General features: G+C 47.9%; 2 protein-coding genes across 7 annotated transcripts in view; both read left to right on the top strand.

Annotated features, from left to right (window-relative positions):
- The window catches only part of ACBD4 (acyl-CoA binding domain containing 4), a 30,740-nt gene extending 24,738 nt beyond the window's left edge, over positions 1-6,002 (top strand). For 3 of the 6 annotated variants that reach the window (XM_060282341.1, XM_060282342.1, XM_060282340.1), the window contains exons 7-9: positions 2,694-2,860; positions 4,856-4,909; positions 5,696-6,002. In XM_060282341.1, coding sequence (XP_060138324.1) covers positions 2,694-2,860; positions 4,856-4,909; positions 5,696-5,806 — 332 coding nt within the window. In that variant the 3' untranslated portion in view covers positions 5,807-6,002. Of the gene's footprint in view, positions 1-2,693; positions 4,087-4,855; positions 4,910-5,695 lie in introns of all 6 variants that reach the window. The other 3 variants (XR_009558514.1, XM_060282339.1, XM_035134843.2) reach the window with 3 other exon arrangements.
- Positions 6,003-11,499: 5,497 nt separating this feature from the next.
- HEXIM1 (HEXIM P-TEFb complex subunit 1) lies at positions 11,500-14,249 on the top strand. The gene is made up of 2 exons (XM_035134844.2): positions 11,500-12,005; positions 12,212-14,249. Exon 2 carries the CDS (start codon positions 12,614-12,616, stop codon positions 13,685-13,687), a length of 1,074 nt encoding a protein of 357 aa, XP_034990735.2. The 5' UTR covers positions 11,500-12,005; positions 12,212-12,613; the 3' UTR covers positions 13,688-14,249.
- Positions 14,250-15,360: the final 1,111 nt, after the last annotated feature.

A 15,360-nucleotide genomic window follows, 5' to 3' on the forward strand; every position in this document is an offset into this window, starting at 1 on the left:
CGAACATAATCAGTCCCAGAACCCTGTTCGGCTTTCAAAACGTTCGACAACCGAGGTGCGGCTTCCGATTGGTTGCAGGAGCTTCCTGCACTCAAGCGGAAGCCGCGTCAGACATTCAACGTCCGAAAAACATTCAAAAACCAGAGCATTTACTTCCGGGTTTTCGGTGTTCGGGAGCCGAAACGTTCCAAAATGGAGCCATTCAGGAACTGAGGTTTGACTGTACCACCCTAAAAAAAATAACCGCTGAAGGAAATCTGCTTGGAGTGCTTGTATGCCTCTCTAAATGGCCCATCTTGGAGGTGCTTCTCCATGTTGCAAATGGCCGGATCCAGAGAAGTTGATGCCCAGGAGCCAAGTTTTGCTGCCCACGATAAAATTGCTTAAGACGGGCAGCATGGATTCTAGCCTCGCCTCGTGATCTTTTTTTCTGAGAGCGCTGAAATATCCTGTGTGCTTTCCCATCCACCCCCTCCATAGCAACTCTCTACTATCTTGGAATATTCTTCTCATCTGCTCAGAGGTTAATTAGTAACATACCTGTGAAGATAGGGCTGCATAGCATGGGTGGGCCATACGCCTTGCCTCCACCGATTCCCCAATCCCTCTTCTCCTTCTGTGTTCCTCACAGAAGTTTGGCCTAACTTTTCCAGCAGGGTTTCATGCTGCCTAGCACGGGCCCTTTTCGCCCAGCCTTTACATATGCTCAGGAAAGATGGTGTCTTGTTTACACCAGGAGAGAGCGGCAAGGGCCGGTGCTAGTGTTTTTTTGCGCCCTAGGCGAGATCACCTTCTGGTGCCCCCCCCCCCGAGTGTCTGCCTCCTCCCTGCGGGCCTGGCCCAGCCTTCACCCCCTTCCCAGCGCCCCTCTCGCTTACCTGCGACGTCGACCGCTGGGTTGCTCTGGCCGCCCTCGGGCTTCAGCCACGGACCGGGTGCAACAGCAGCTGCTCCCGCCTGCCTGAAAAGTAGAGTGCAGTGACGGCGCCTGGAGCCAAAGGCCCGGCTCTGGCGCGCACACGCCGCGGGAAGGGGCTGCTCTCGCCCCACGTGTCTTCCCCACGCTGCTGCCCTCGGTGCTCCGGGCACGCCTGGGCTGCACCGGCGCCGCTGCTGCCGCCCATCCTGATAGGTAGCGTTGGGGTGTAGCGGCTGCGCGGCCGAGCGAGTCCTGCGAAGCCAGCAGCGCTCCCCGTCGTGCCAGTGCCCCCTCCATTTTGGCGCCCTAGGCAACTGTCTAGTTCGCCTTAATGGACACGCCGGCCCTGGGTGCCGGCCTGAAACCATTCACCGTTGAGTCCCTGATGAGACAATCCTTGATGCCCCTGATGAAAAACTCTCCAGGAGATCTGTGGCAATGGAGAAAACCTCCTGACCTTGATGAGTGGTCTCTGAGAAAGCGAATGTGCAAGCTAAGCACACACTGAGTCAGACCGCTTCCTGCACCAACTGGTAGTGACTCTCCAGGGATGCTCTCAGAGATTCTTTTAACTAGAGGCGGCAGGGACCAAACCTGAAATCTTCTGCAACTGCATGCAACTGTTTCTGAGCACAATTCAAAGTGTTGGTGCTGACATTTAAAGCCCTAAACCAGGCATAGGCAAACTCGGCCCCCCAGATGTTTTGAGACTACAGTTCCCATCATCCCTGGTCCTGTTAGCTAGGGATGGTGGGAGATGTAGTCCCCAAATATCTGGAGGGCCGAGTTTACCTATGCCTGCCCTAAATGGTCTCGGCCCACTACAGTATACCTGAAGAAGCGTCTCCACCCCCATCATTCAGCCCAGACACTGGGGTCCAGCTCTGAGGGTGTTCTGGAGGTTCCCTCCCTCCTGTGAGAAGTGAGGTTACAGGGAACCAGGCAGAGGGCCTTCTCGATGGTGTGGAACGCCCTCCCTTCAGATGTCAAGGAAATAAACAACTATCTGACTTTTAGAAGACATCTGAAGGCAGCCATGTTTAGGGAAGTTTTTAATGCTTGATGTTTTATCGTGGTTCTAATCTGTATTCTGTTGGGGAAACCCAGCCAGATGGGCAGGGTATGAATAATATATTATTATTATTATTATTATTATTATTATTATTATTATTATTACTTGGTTTATCCCAAAAATTAGGGACTGTGGACAAGAGTTTTTTTAAAAAATAAATAAATCAAAAGGAGCCATTTCCTGGCAGGCTTGAATTCCACCACCTCTCGTTTTAGAAACTAAGACTTGCTTGTCATCGGTTCTGATGCAATGGAAAGCCCTGGTGGCATATAGACGAGGGGAGTGACTCTGATAAAAGAAAAAGGTTACAATCAAGTGGATGCCCACCAATGATCTCCTCATGTTCCTTCCTCTAATCAAGACACCACAACCATTCAGATAAGAACATAATAAAAGAGAGCCTGCCAGTGGCCTTCTCACTGGTGGCCTTCCAGATCCTCATGGGAAACTTGCAAGCAGGATCAGAGCACTTAAGCAATACCTGATCCACAAGAGGACTTAATCCTTTCCCCACCACCAGCACCACCCACGCACATGTGTAGATCTGGAATGGGTGTGACTTCTGAGGCCTGGGAGCTCTCGCTTTAGAAATCAACTCTCGCTTCTAGGATTATATTTGAGCGCCGCTGCCTTTTAAGATTCCGCCCCTTTAAATCATACCGTATCTCGTCTGATCTCTTTCTCCCGTGTCCCACGTTACAGTTCCGCAAACCGTCCCCACCGGCGAGAGGGGTCTCGGCAGCAGTGCGGGTGCCGTGATCCAGCGAGACGTGGACCTGCAGGTGATGAGCGCCATTCAAGCTTTGCAGGAGGACATGAAGAAAGTGATGGAGAGACTCGGCTACCTGGAATCCCGGGCAACTTTCCAGGCACGTTGCCCGTTCTGATGGGGAGACACGTTTGTTTCTTTTATAAATAAATGCACAGATTTTTCAGAGCAGCTGGGGAGGGAACTTTCTGAGATATTGCAAAGCATTGTGGATGCATTATGTGCACTGTATAAAAACTTAAAAGAGTCCCTAGCTCTCATCAGGCAGTGGATCTTCCTGCACATCTGGGAACAAGGAACTTCCTAAAACCAAAATCACCTTTGCCAATACAAGGGTGCCTGTGCATTATTATCTTTTGGGGAAATTGTCCTCTGTGCTGCACAAGGACACAAGACAGGGCCTGCTCAGTGGCTGCACCTAGACTCTGAAACCTCCTGCCTTTGTCCCCCTCGCTGATGATCTTTGGCTGATAGGATCAATAACTGCTAATGATTCTCTATTATTATACCTGAAGAAGCTTCTCCACCCCCATCGTTCTGCCCAGACACTGAGGTCCAGCGCCGAGGGTCTTCTGGCGGTTCCCTCGCTACGAGAAGCCAAGTTACAGGGAACCAGGCAGAGGGCCTTCTCGGTAGTGGCACCCACCCTGTGGAACGCCCTCCCACCAGAGGTCAAAGAGAACAACAATTACCAGACCTTTAGAAGGCATCTCAAGGCAGCCCTGTTTAGGGAAGCTTTTAATGTTTGATTTCTGTATTTTAATGTTTTGTTGGAAGCCGCCCAGAGTGGCTGGGGGAACCCGGCCAGATGGGTGGGGTATAAATAACAAATTATTATTATTATTATTATTATTATTATTATTATTATTATTAGCAGCAGCAGCAGCAGCAAACTGCCCAGTTTTAGAAATTTCAAACAGCCCCCCTTGTGGAGAAGATCTGGGCTCTTTTGTTAACGGAGAAACTCTCTTTCCCACCAATTAAAAGTTTCAGAATCTTTAGGCAAAGGTTTTCTGGCTATCAGGTTCCACGTTATGGCGATAGTAACTCAGGGAAGCGGTTATTTAACCCTGAGCAACACATTACTACGCATATAGGTTTTGTGCTATAGCAGTTGTACTTAGTTGGAGCCAATAAGAAGAGTTAAATCTTTCAGTGCTAGGAAATAAGAGCTTTATTTATCCATTCTGGATTTTATGGTTTGTGGCCTGTATCTGTTTAACTTCATTGTGCAGCTGTTCAGTGAAGATGGCCTTAACCGTGTTCCACACAAATTCTTTGGGACGGCGTTCGCTGTGGAACTGTCCAGAGGTGTTCAACTGTGGGGTTGGTTGTTTTTTTATTAAAAAAATGAATGCCTTTCGAGTCTATTTATTACACCCAGATTACCTTGCACTTTTGCTTGTCTCTTTTCATGGGGAGGGGCGCGCAGTATAATCTTGTTGCTTTGCTGTTATCATTCTTGTAATGATCCTGTCCAGTGCTTTTTTTCTTTAAAAAAATGTTTAGGGGTACTCTCATTTTCCTACTCATATTGAAATACTGCACTGCCCCTGAATGAGGCCAAACTTAGATTCATAAAATGTTTATGGGTATGCGTTCCCCTAGGGGGGGAAAGCACTGATCCTGTCAAACTTTTGTACAGCCACGTGTATATGTCCCCTTCAGCCCTGCTGAAATACAAGAGGATGTAGTATAACAAAAGCAGTATACCAGCAGTATAACAAAAGGAGGAGGAAACATTAGGAAAATATTTCCATAAGAAACTGAAAAGACTAGTGGAAAATTAGAAAACAGTTCAGAAAAGGGGGGGAAAACCCCCCACAAAAGCTCACAATGCAATGTATACATTCACACCTTTTCTTTTCTTTTGGTAAAATAAAAATGGATACTAATCCTGAGAAAGAACAGCGAGATTAATGGTGGGCAGCACGAGTTATGAAACTTTGTGCAAAACTGCCAAGGATCCTTTTATTTTTCGTTTAAAAAATATTTACATGCTACTCTTTTTGGCCTTAGAAAACCCCTTTGAAAGATCATACGATTGGGAAAGTGCACAGGCTTCTATGCTCATCATGATTTTTCTACCTTTCAGGGCCACACATCGATGCTGAATCCTTGTCGGCCAACTTCCTTGCACAATGGAAAGGTATGTGGCAAGTACAGTGGTACCTTGGTTTATGAACACAATTGGTTCTGGAAGTCTGTTCATAAACTGAAGCGTTCATAAACTGAAGCGAACTATCCCATTGAAAGTAATGGAAAGTGGATTAATCCATTCCAGACGGGTCCGCGGAGTACTCAACCTGAAGCGTACTTAACCCGAAGCATGGGTGTAATTGGTTCCGGAAGTCTGTTCATAAACTGAAGTGTTCATAAACTGAAGCGAACTTTCCCATTGAAAGTAATGGAAAGTGAATTAATCCGTTCCAGATGGGTCCGCGGCGTTCGTGAACCGAAAATTCATAAACCGAGGTGTTCATAAACCAAGGTTCCACTGTATTCTTAAGTGCAGTCCCTGCCTTTTGTCATTTGGATGCAACCAAGCATCTATGTGGGTTGGTTTAATTAAACAAAAAACAAAAACAAAAAACAGGAAGTAATCACAAAGAAGAGTGTGCCTCTGGGCATGTGTAAAATGCTTTTTTTGACCACCCTAAATAGCAGCCCACCTGCCTGGATCTGCTGGCCATCAACCTGTTAATCAGCAGGGAAATGCTGATCGATGAACGAGTTGATTTCTCCCACTTATTAACCAAATCAAACTTGCATTCTCGCCTAACTGGTTAATTGGAATAATGCAAGCCAATTAGAGAAAGCAGGACTCCTTATTGCATGCTGGGAAGCAGCAGCAGCAGGTGCCATTCCGCCCGCAGTGCTTTTCCCTTCAATCCAGTCCAGGATTTTACCCGCACCCTCTTCTCTCGTTCCCCAGGAACCTCCAGGTTGGCCTGCACAGCTGTCTCCTCGCACCTGGTTTTTCCTGCTGGCTTGGCCTTTCATCATCCAATGGCTGCATTGGTATTTCCAGAGGCAGAAGAGGTGAATTGCACAAAGACAACAAACCCCCTCGGAAAAAAGCAAAGAAGTCCTGGCACTTTTGAACTCTGAACATTGGACGCTTGGCAACTTTTCCGGTCTACCAGGGATGGGCGCACCTTGGGATATGCCTAACCCCAATGCTGCAATCTTGGGGTGCCGGTGGGTGGCGAGCGGATGGGGGGGGGAGAGATATTTAATCACATTTGGGTGGTGCTAAATAAAGGAAGTGAGGGCGGGAGGGGGGGCATCTCTGCAAAAAGAAACTGAGGGCCACGGGGCTTGTTCAGTCGCACGCAAGGAGAAACCGGGGCTGGCGCTGACAATTCGAGCAGGCGACATGCAATCAAACAAGACTTCGCAAGGCTCTGAACTGTGGGGTTTGTGGCAGGGGGCAGGCAGGCAGGGCTTGTGTTAACTAATCCAAGGGGTGGGCCTTTTTTGCCGCAATTCCCTTACCTGGAGAGGAGGGGGTGGGTTTTTTTGAACTCAGGGTACCTGAAGTATTCCCAGCTGAGGGAAATAGTTGGGTGCTAATAAAGAAACTGCAGTCCTCTTCTCCTTTTTCTCGGTTCAAAAGGCGTGGGAGCGCCGATGCAAACTAAAGACTCCCCCCCCATAAAAACATGCTTTTGTGCCCCTTGTGCCACTTGCCCGCCCTTCCGTTCTCAACCAAGTGAGATCAGAAAAAGGAACACTCTGGTCACGGCCGTGCAGTGTCTGTCCTGCCACCTGGAAATAAAATTCAAGGCAATCGCAGCCAGGCTCCCACAATCTGTTCCAGAATCTGGACTCTGGCCTTTGACCACGAGGAATCGACCCATATCATACATTTATCCGCAGAGCTAGTCAAAATATGGCGGATGGTAGAGGCCATGTTGGGCAATGACTGGCCTCACTTTCCAATGGTATCAAAAGAGCCGGATTCTTTGCTGCAACATTTTTCCTGTGGCAAGGAGTTCCAGAGTTCTGCTTTCCTCAAGTTAAACACAGACATTTTCTCTGGGGGTGTTGTGACTCAGCATAATTTGCTGATCCAGAGGCTCTAAATGGAGGAGACCTTTTCTAATTTCCTCCTCCCACGCTTATATGCATCTCAAAGTATTATTTTCTTTTAACTCCCGTGATTTCTTCTCTCATTCTCCTTTCATCCTCAGCTTGTACCTTATTACGCCTCCCCCCCCAAAAAATGCCTACGTTTCTTCCCCCCCTAGTCCTTTTATGTTCACTTCTTCCTCCTATAACAGCTTTCGCCTCGTCCTCTTCCTTTCTAACCCCGGTTTGTTTTAAGTAACGATTAATCTTGTATCTATTCTTATTATATATTAACTTTCGTCTCTTTCTCATTCCCTTCAACACCTCCTCCTTCCCTCAGAGGAAGGAAGCCTTCCTTCCGGCCTCCTCAACGAACATCTCCATCTCCCGGCCACCTTTAACCAGCATGCAAGGAATTTTTGGCGCTGGCATTGGTCCAAGCAAAAGGCTAGTGAGCAGGGCAATTGGCACTGAGGCCCGATTGAAAGTGACCCAAGGCCCACTGGTGGGTCCTGATCCACTGCGTGAGAAAAACCACGCTGAGAATCGCCACCCGCCTGTGTGTGGGGGGGGAGGTGCTGGAACTTATCGTGACAAGGACGTCCTTGATCCTCAGCGGCCGGTCACAAATTATACTTTGTGTGAATGATTATAATTGGCCCCAACAAACTACAGTAATAAACTAAATAGGTGGCATTATCTGAGTTCAATAGCATATTCAAGGCAGGCAAAAAGAGTCAGGGTGCATAGCTGGGCCTGTGAGAGCTACAGCATGGGAACAATTCTGAGGGGCAGACCTCCAACATTTTCCCAATGAAAATAGGGATGTCCTATTTAATAATAATAATAATAGTAATAATAATGTACGTACCCCATCCATCTGGCTAGGTTTCCCCGGCCATTCTGGGCGGCTTCCAACATATATAAAAACATATATAAAACATTAAACTTAAAAAATAAATAAATCCTATACAGGGCTGCCTTCAGATGTCTTCTAAAGGTTGTAGATTTACTTATCTGCTGGGCTCAGGAGCTACATAACTCCATAAGCTCCAACATTTCTCCAATGAAAATAGGGGTGCCCTAAAGAAAAGCGGGACATTCCGGGATAAAATCAGAAACCGGGACAGCTTCTGTAAATCGGGGGCTGCCCTTGGAAGATAGGGACCCTTGGAGGGGCTAAGAGAGGCCTGGAGAGTCACATTTCAGAGACTTCAGGAAAGGATGAAACACACAGCAAACATTAAGGAGGGGAATATCTATTACTCCCGTTTTAGCATTCCATGCGAGACCTCGCTTCAAGAAACCATGAGCACAGCTGAAGGATCCAGGTATCCAAAACCTGCGTGCCATAAAGGGATCTGGAATTTTTCATCCTTTCCCCTGACGCAACAGGCCCATAGGCTGAATCTCATTTCTGCACGTGGCTTGCCGTCACTGGACCTAACAGATCAAGGTTGCCAGCTTTTCGAAACAACCTCCGCATTTGCGCTTTTAACAGCAGCTCGCTTAGCACCCAGTACAGTTCATTATCTCCACGCTACGAAAAAGTTTCTCAGGCGATTTCTGCACATCCGCCTTGTATTCAAGGCACACCGAGGCGATCTGATGGTTCTCCCTGGGCGGTTTGTAACCCTAGGTGAATTTGTGTTTGCAGAGGTCCCAGAGGGTGGTGAACTCAAAATTCGCCACCGTGGCAAATGTCAGCTCTGCCTGAATCTGTGCCTAGTCCGAGCTCCTATACACCAAGTTGTCTTGCTCCGAACCGAGAAATCCTTGGCAAGGGATGGGCACATGGGATGCCAAACTAGTAGTACCCTGGAAAAACCCAAAGAGAGGCTCTGTGGAAGGCACAGCAAGGCCTTTCAGGGACAAAAGATCTGAACAAGAGGCAGGAGGGAGGGGAATGGTTCTCCAGAAGAGTTCAGCCGTCTGTGTACCTTCCTGCTGCAAAGGGGGAACAGCCTGTCCAAGCAGGAGCCAGGCCAAATTTCAGGGATCCAGAAAGCAGCAGCCTATCAGGAAAAGACTTTCTGTTCTGCTGTCAGATATACCGATATAACCACCAGAGACCAGGAGCAAGTTTTGAAAAGCACGAACTGTCCCTGAAAAAAACTGGGCTGATTTTGCTTTGTAATTTACTTGGAACAATCGGAGGGGGTCTGGGCGGTGAATTTTAATAGCCTTCAACTGAATATGTTTACAGAGCGTTACCATTTTTATTGCATCTCATGGCCCACAGGAGGCTGGCCACTGTTATTCCCATTTTACAGAAAGATAACCAAGGCTGCACAGCAATCCCACTGCAAAGGAGAGGGAAATCTTCTCCCAGATCTAAATCTTAACTATTGAGCCCCAGAAGGCCCACTCTGTCTCTGTGCAGGATATGTCCTGGGACAGCAAGGGTTGCCACAGCCCCACAGAATAACTGTCAAAGGCCCTTGGCGGGTTTGACAATGTTTTTGGCTGCAGCCCTGAACATGCTGATAAGCCACTAAGTCCCACTGAACTAGCCGAGACTTATTTCTAAGCATGCTTAGGACTGCACTATCAGTACAGTACATCTTACTTCCTTTAAAGTTACTCGAAGGCTGGTGGCTCATGTGGTTCAATAACAAGAGAGCTGAAATCTGACCTGGACCGAAGCATCGCTTCTGCCCTGGCGCCATTGCCTTGGGCAAGCTGCAATTATCCAACCTCAGTTTTTCCATCTGCAACATAGGCCTTTAGGAAGCTTGACTTTTGCAGGCTGATCAGCTGGTTTGCACCTGCCTGCACCTTTGTTCTGGTGATCTTCAGCAAGGTTGCACAAGGGGGTGTTTTGGGCAATCGGCAGAAGCTTGTGCAAGAGAGCAGTATTAGCTGCATTCAGACCAGAGTACTTTGCATGCTCTCGGCTTTCCTGCAAATTAATTAAAACGTGCCTTCTAAAAAAGCCTGGGTTTTTAAGCTGAAGAGGAGAAGCAAGCCTTCGATTTTTAAAAGTTCAAATATGCTGAATCTAACCTCCTACTCAGTTTATCCCTATTGTCTGATGCAAGTTCCTGTGGTGGAAAACCCAGCAGCAGATGTTCTGTTGCATGGCCTCTCAAATTGGGTTTGATTATAACATCCCAGGCTCGCAGGACTGTTCTGCGATGATGGGGGAAAGTAAAGAATGCTCCCTGTGTTAAAACTGCATTTAAAAATAATATTAAATCGAAATGGGACTTTGATTTTATCAAGGTTTTGTTTCCTATGCATTCGCATACCATTTTTGCCCGAGCTTCCGAGGTGCATAAAGGAAGGCCTCTATGCATAACACCCTTTATTGAAGAACCCTCAGTCCATATCTCACAGGAAGCTGTTTTAGTCTGAGTCAGGCCATGGGTCCATCTACCTTAGTGCTGTCTACTCGAGCTGGCAGCAGCACTCCAGGGTTCCAGCCTTTCCTAGCCCTACCTGAAAAATGCTAGCGATTGGGGGGGGGGAGAAACCCAGGCCTTTTTGCATGCAAAACAGGTACTCTGCTACCACAATCGTGCCTTGTGTGGAAGCAAGTGCTGGGCGGAGCCAGGGCTACTTGGTTTTCCAAGGTTTAGCTCAGTTGCAAATGATGCCCCTGTTGCTTAAATCCGAAGGCGCGCAGGATTTGGAAATGCATATAAAGCAACGCGGAAGATGAACGGGCCTCTGACCATGTGCAGAGTGCAGCTGCCTCTTCCACCACCATCCCGACTTTCACATGCTCCTAAACATCTGGGACATTAGCGGCGTGCTTCCACGTCAAGCAATAAGGCTTAAAGCTCTGGCTGGACCTTCCTAGAGATTAACCCCTCCCCACCTCCCCGTGCATCTCAGCTGTCAGAAACAGGAGAATCTGGCTAAAAAATACTCTCTACTTTAATCTGCTGCAACTCACATAGATCTTCCATAGAGGAAGCAGCAGCAACAACAACATGAAGAAGAGCTCAGGCTGCCAAGTCTTTAACCACTAGTCCACACAACCTTCCCAGGCCTCCTATTACATCATTTGATCTAACGGGAGAGCTGACGTTGTCCCTTTAAGACGGAACTTGTTTCCGACTTCGGTTTGTTTACAACTCCCTCCACACGGATCAGTCACCGTCATAGGTTAACGCAGCGTGTGTTTCTTTAGCAATGAAGTGTCCTTCCGCCAGCAGGAGCTTCCTACCAACCTCTCTCATCCATATCTTTTTCGCCACCCAGTGACATCTCTTCTCTTTCCAAATACTCGACCTGTTACTGAAATTCCGCGGTCTTAAACAGCTGAGCTGTTACGGAATCATCTTAATCTTCAAAAATAGCCTCGAACTACTTTTTGGGCAGTACCATTTTTTTCCTACGAGGAGAATCACCAATCTTTTCCCACCATCTCCATCACGAAAGATAAATATTATAAGGTGACATTCCTCTTAATATGTGCTCCGTAAGGACCATTTGAAGCTGTTCGGCCACCGAGGAAGATTTCAACCCCCGCGTAAATTGATGGTATATTCCATTTCCCACCGCCTCCTACTGTCCACCTCTAATTGGCTAAGCCACGAATGAAAGGCGTCCAGTATAGCCATTCAGGCCTTAGTTGTTTAGCAGTCCTATCAGAGAGCGTCTCGTTCTTCGTCCAACCCTACCAAATGGTTGATTGGCTGACGAATGCCGTCACGCCGCGGTTCTGGGAATCGTAGTCGTTGTGGCTAGAGCGAACTGTACAATCGATCGGAAAGGGAAACCACAAATCCCGAGATACCTTGGGACCAGGGATCTGAGTGGCGGCTGCGCACTCAGATGTGGGGGCTGGCTCGTTTATATAAGGCGAGGCGGCGAGCTGGGAGTAGCAGTTGAGAACAGAAGGCGCTCGAGTAAGGGAGGAAAGAGGCCGGAGGAGGGGGCGGGGCCAACTGCGAGGGGGTGGGTATTCGAACGTTGGGTGTGCGTGGAGAAGTTAACCCCTTCCCGGCTGACTTCGCAATTTGCTGTCTAAGGTGGAGCTCTTTTTTAACCCTTCCGATGCAATACTGGGATAGTTTTTTAATTGTTGAAAGCTTGGGCCGGATTTTCTTCTCCTTCTCGAGCTGATTATTTGGATCTGAACTGGTGAGAGGAAGGAATAACATTTGGCATCGGGACAGCTCTTAACTCCTGCGGTGCTGGAACTGGATCCCCTTTAACCCGTAAGTGCCTGGATTGAGACAGTTTAACTCTTCGTTGCCTGCAGCTTAACCCCTCAGTTGCCTTTTCCATCTCTAGGATTTTGTCCCCCCCCCCTAACTACTTCTTATCGTTTGCAAGTTGCTCTCAAGGGGGCATAGTTATTCTTGTTGCCTTGGGTCCTGTGCTAGCTCATACATCTCTCGATCCCCAACTTTTGTGTTTCCAGATGTGCAGAGTTGCCATGCAGCTGTTGATGTGAAGAGGAGACGCAGAGACAGGGTGGTAGCTGGTGGGGAGAACTGGTTCTTCAGCACCTGACCGACATGCAAGCCTAAAGGCCTTCGGATGACAAGACTGTTGCTGATCTCCTGCAAGGGTTAACAGTGGCAACTTGTGAGAACCTGTTTCAGGAGCTGAAGTGGCCGAGAAGATTGCGAGGGGTTATAAATGAAGCCCAGTGCATGAAGGGTTAAGGGCCTTTGTTTCCTGCGAACTTTAAAAGCTGGCCACCACAACCTAAAGAGTTAAAGACAGTTGCAGGTTTTAAGGAGGAAGAGGGAGCCAGCCCCTTTGGACTGAGAACAGAAGCACCAGAAATCCAAATCTTGGCTTGCCAAGCGAAGCAACAATGGCTGACGCTGCCCTCTCTGCCAGCCAGCAGCAACCAAATGGCAAAACTTCCCCCTTCTCCCCCTGCAGGGATGCCAGTAGTGGAGAGGGGCCTTTTTTGATCTCTCCACCCGCCAGCCGAGAACTGCTCCAAGGGGAAGTGATGGACGGTAGGTGGCAGCGGAGAGAGGCCAAGCAGCAGGATGGCAGCCCCATGAGGGGAGACAGCGAGGCCTGCCTTGATGCAGAACATGCGGCTCCTCCGGTTGGGAGAAGTTTGGGTGCCCCAGAGGGAGCCGTCAGCGGTGAGGTTGAGGACCAGAACTGTGGCGCACCTGCGGCCGTCCAAAATCCAGGTGATGGAGAGCAGCTCGGCTTGCAGTGCCAAGTCTACTCCGGGCCTGTTGGCCAGAGGTTCAGGCCCCAAGCTGAAGGCGAGGAGGAGGAGGAGAAGCTGGTCAAGAAGAAGCACAGGAGGCGCCCTTCCAAGAAGAAGAGGCACTGGAAACCATACTACAAGCTCAGCTGGGAAGAGAAGAAGAAGTTTGACGAGAAGCAGAGCCAACGGGCCTCCAGGCTGCGGGCGGAGATGTTCGCGAAGGGGCAGCCCGTCGCCCCGTACAACACCACGCAGTTCTTGATGGAGGATCACGACCAGGAAGAACCAGACTTGAAGACCGGCCTGTTCCCCAAGAAGACTGCCGCCAAGTCAGAGGATACCAGCGAGGAAGACTTCATTGTGGAGGAGGAGGGCGGCGGCAGCGACGGGATGGGAGGCGACGGCAGCGAGTTTCTCCAGAAGGACTTCTCCGAGACCTACGAGAAGTACCACGTCGAAAGCCTTCAGAACATGAGCAAGCAGGAGCTGATCACAGAGTACCTGGAGCTGGAGAAGTGTCTCTCCAAGATGGAGGAAGAGAACAACCGCCTGCGGATGGAGAACAAGAAATTCTTGGGGGACTCGACGGAAGACCCCCGGGTAAGTCAGCTAGAGGAGGAACTGGGCAGGTTGAGAGCTGAGAACCAGAAACTCTTGAAAGAGAACGAACTCAGCAGACAACAGGAGAAAGCTTTTCCCAAATTGGGAGACTGATGAAACAGGGGAGATTTTTTTTCTAAGGACTTGTGGAATGGGACAGAAACCCCCAACCCCCCCCCCCCGAAATCAGAATGCAAGAAGTTATCTCCATTTTGTGGGTGCGTGTGTGTGTATGCATATACATATACATATACATATATATATATATATATATATATATATATGTATATATAAAAGACAATGGACCTTTTCTCTTTTTTTGGTGATTTAATCAGAATAAATTCAAAACCTCATATTGTTTTTGAAGATAGCTCTAACGTAGTGTGTGCTCTTTCTTTAAATTATGTGTAATCAAAGGGGTCTCTGAGTGGGGTTCTTTTTAAAAACAAAACAGAATAATATCCAGCATTCATGGGAGAACTCTTTTTTTCTTTCTTTTTTGCAAAACTGCATCTGACTTGTTAAAACTATTATTTTGAGTGTCTTCTAAAAGGGAGACTAGTTGTGGGTGGAGGGAGAGGTGACGAGGAGTTGTAAAAGGAAAACACAGTCACATGGTGACAAAAATATATACAGATTCATGCTAAGAGTTCTAATAAACTGAAGGTCATGTCGGTGTAATGATTTTGGTGTGGTTTCTAGAAAAATAATTCAAGATACTCTCTCTAGGTGGAGAATATTGTGAATCATTTTTCCAGGTGACATCTGGATGCCATTATTTAAAGTTTTAATGGGGAATTAATTGGGACAGGCCGCTTTAAGCCATTGGTTTGGCTTCCTAATATAGAAAACACATTAGTTGTTAGATCACCCTTCACTTGTCCTTAGTACCTTACAATTGGTTCCTTTTTACCATATGTGCTGTCAAAGCAAACTATGTTTCTCGCCTGTATGGTTGGTAACTATTGTTCCTCTTTTTACAGTTGGAGAACAGAGGTTTGGGGGGAGGGCAGGTAGGAAGGTGAAGCTCAGATCTGGCTGCCTGAACCAAATATTGAATCAAATGTCGAAGTGTTTATTATGAATATTGTTTATGGAGATACAGCCAACATCCTGCCATTTTAATAGTAGTCATGGCATTATGAGCTGGAAGGAATGACATGTCGCCTTTCTAAAAAGGTTAAATAGCCCATTCTGGGCTAAATCAAAAGCAGGAGATCACGCCTGTTTCTGGGGCCCGACAGATCATAAGAGAATTTGGGTGTGGCCAGGGACGTTTCATTACAGAAGTGTTTTGCTTTGCTTTTCATGCTCAGCCGCAAAAGGATTTCCCCTCGGGCCAGGATTTGTGTGCATGCTCAGTTGTTTTCTCGCACTTGCTCATGTAAGTTGGCTCACTTGCTTGAGCCAGCTGCACAGTGCAGTTAATTGATTGCCAGGAGATGTCCTGTTTATTCCTCTCTTGCCCGTAGCAAGAGCGTAGCGTGCGGCCGATGTGAATGGCTGCGATTGTACGCACACTTGCTTGGGGAGCAAGACCCTTTTCGAGTTGGGTGGAATTCGATAAACACGGAGAGGATGCTAAGCCCCTTCTGTGGTTGTGACTGTGTCAAGAAGTGGTGTTCGGGATTATTTTGTTCTCCCATTTTTATGCCAAAACTGCTTTTCCAAAGTGGGATTATTTCATAGTAATGATCTCAGTATAAAATGCATCTTGTTTTTGCAAGACTGTTCCATTCTACTCCAGTGCCAGTGGACTCCAGCTCCCATTTGCTCCAGACAGCTTG

Source organism: Zootoca vivipara, chromosome 13 (genome assembly GCF_963506605.1).
Source record: "Zootoca vivipara chromosome 13, rZooViv1.1, whole genome shotgun sequence".
Taxonomy (NCBI): domain Eukaryota; kingdom Metazoa; phylum Chordata; class Lepidosauria; order Squamata; family Lacertidae; genus Zootoca; species Zootoca vivipara.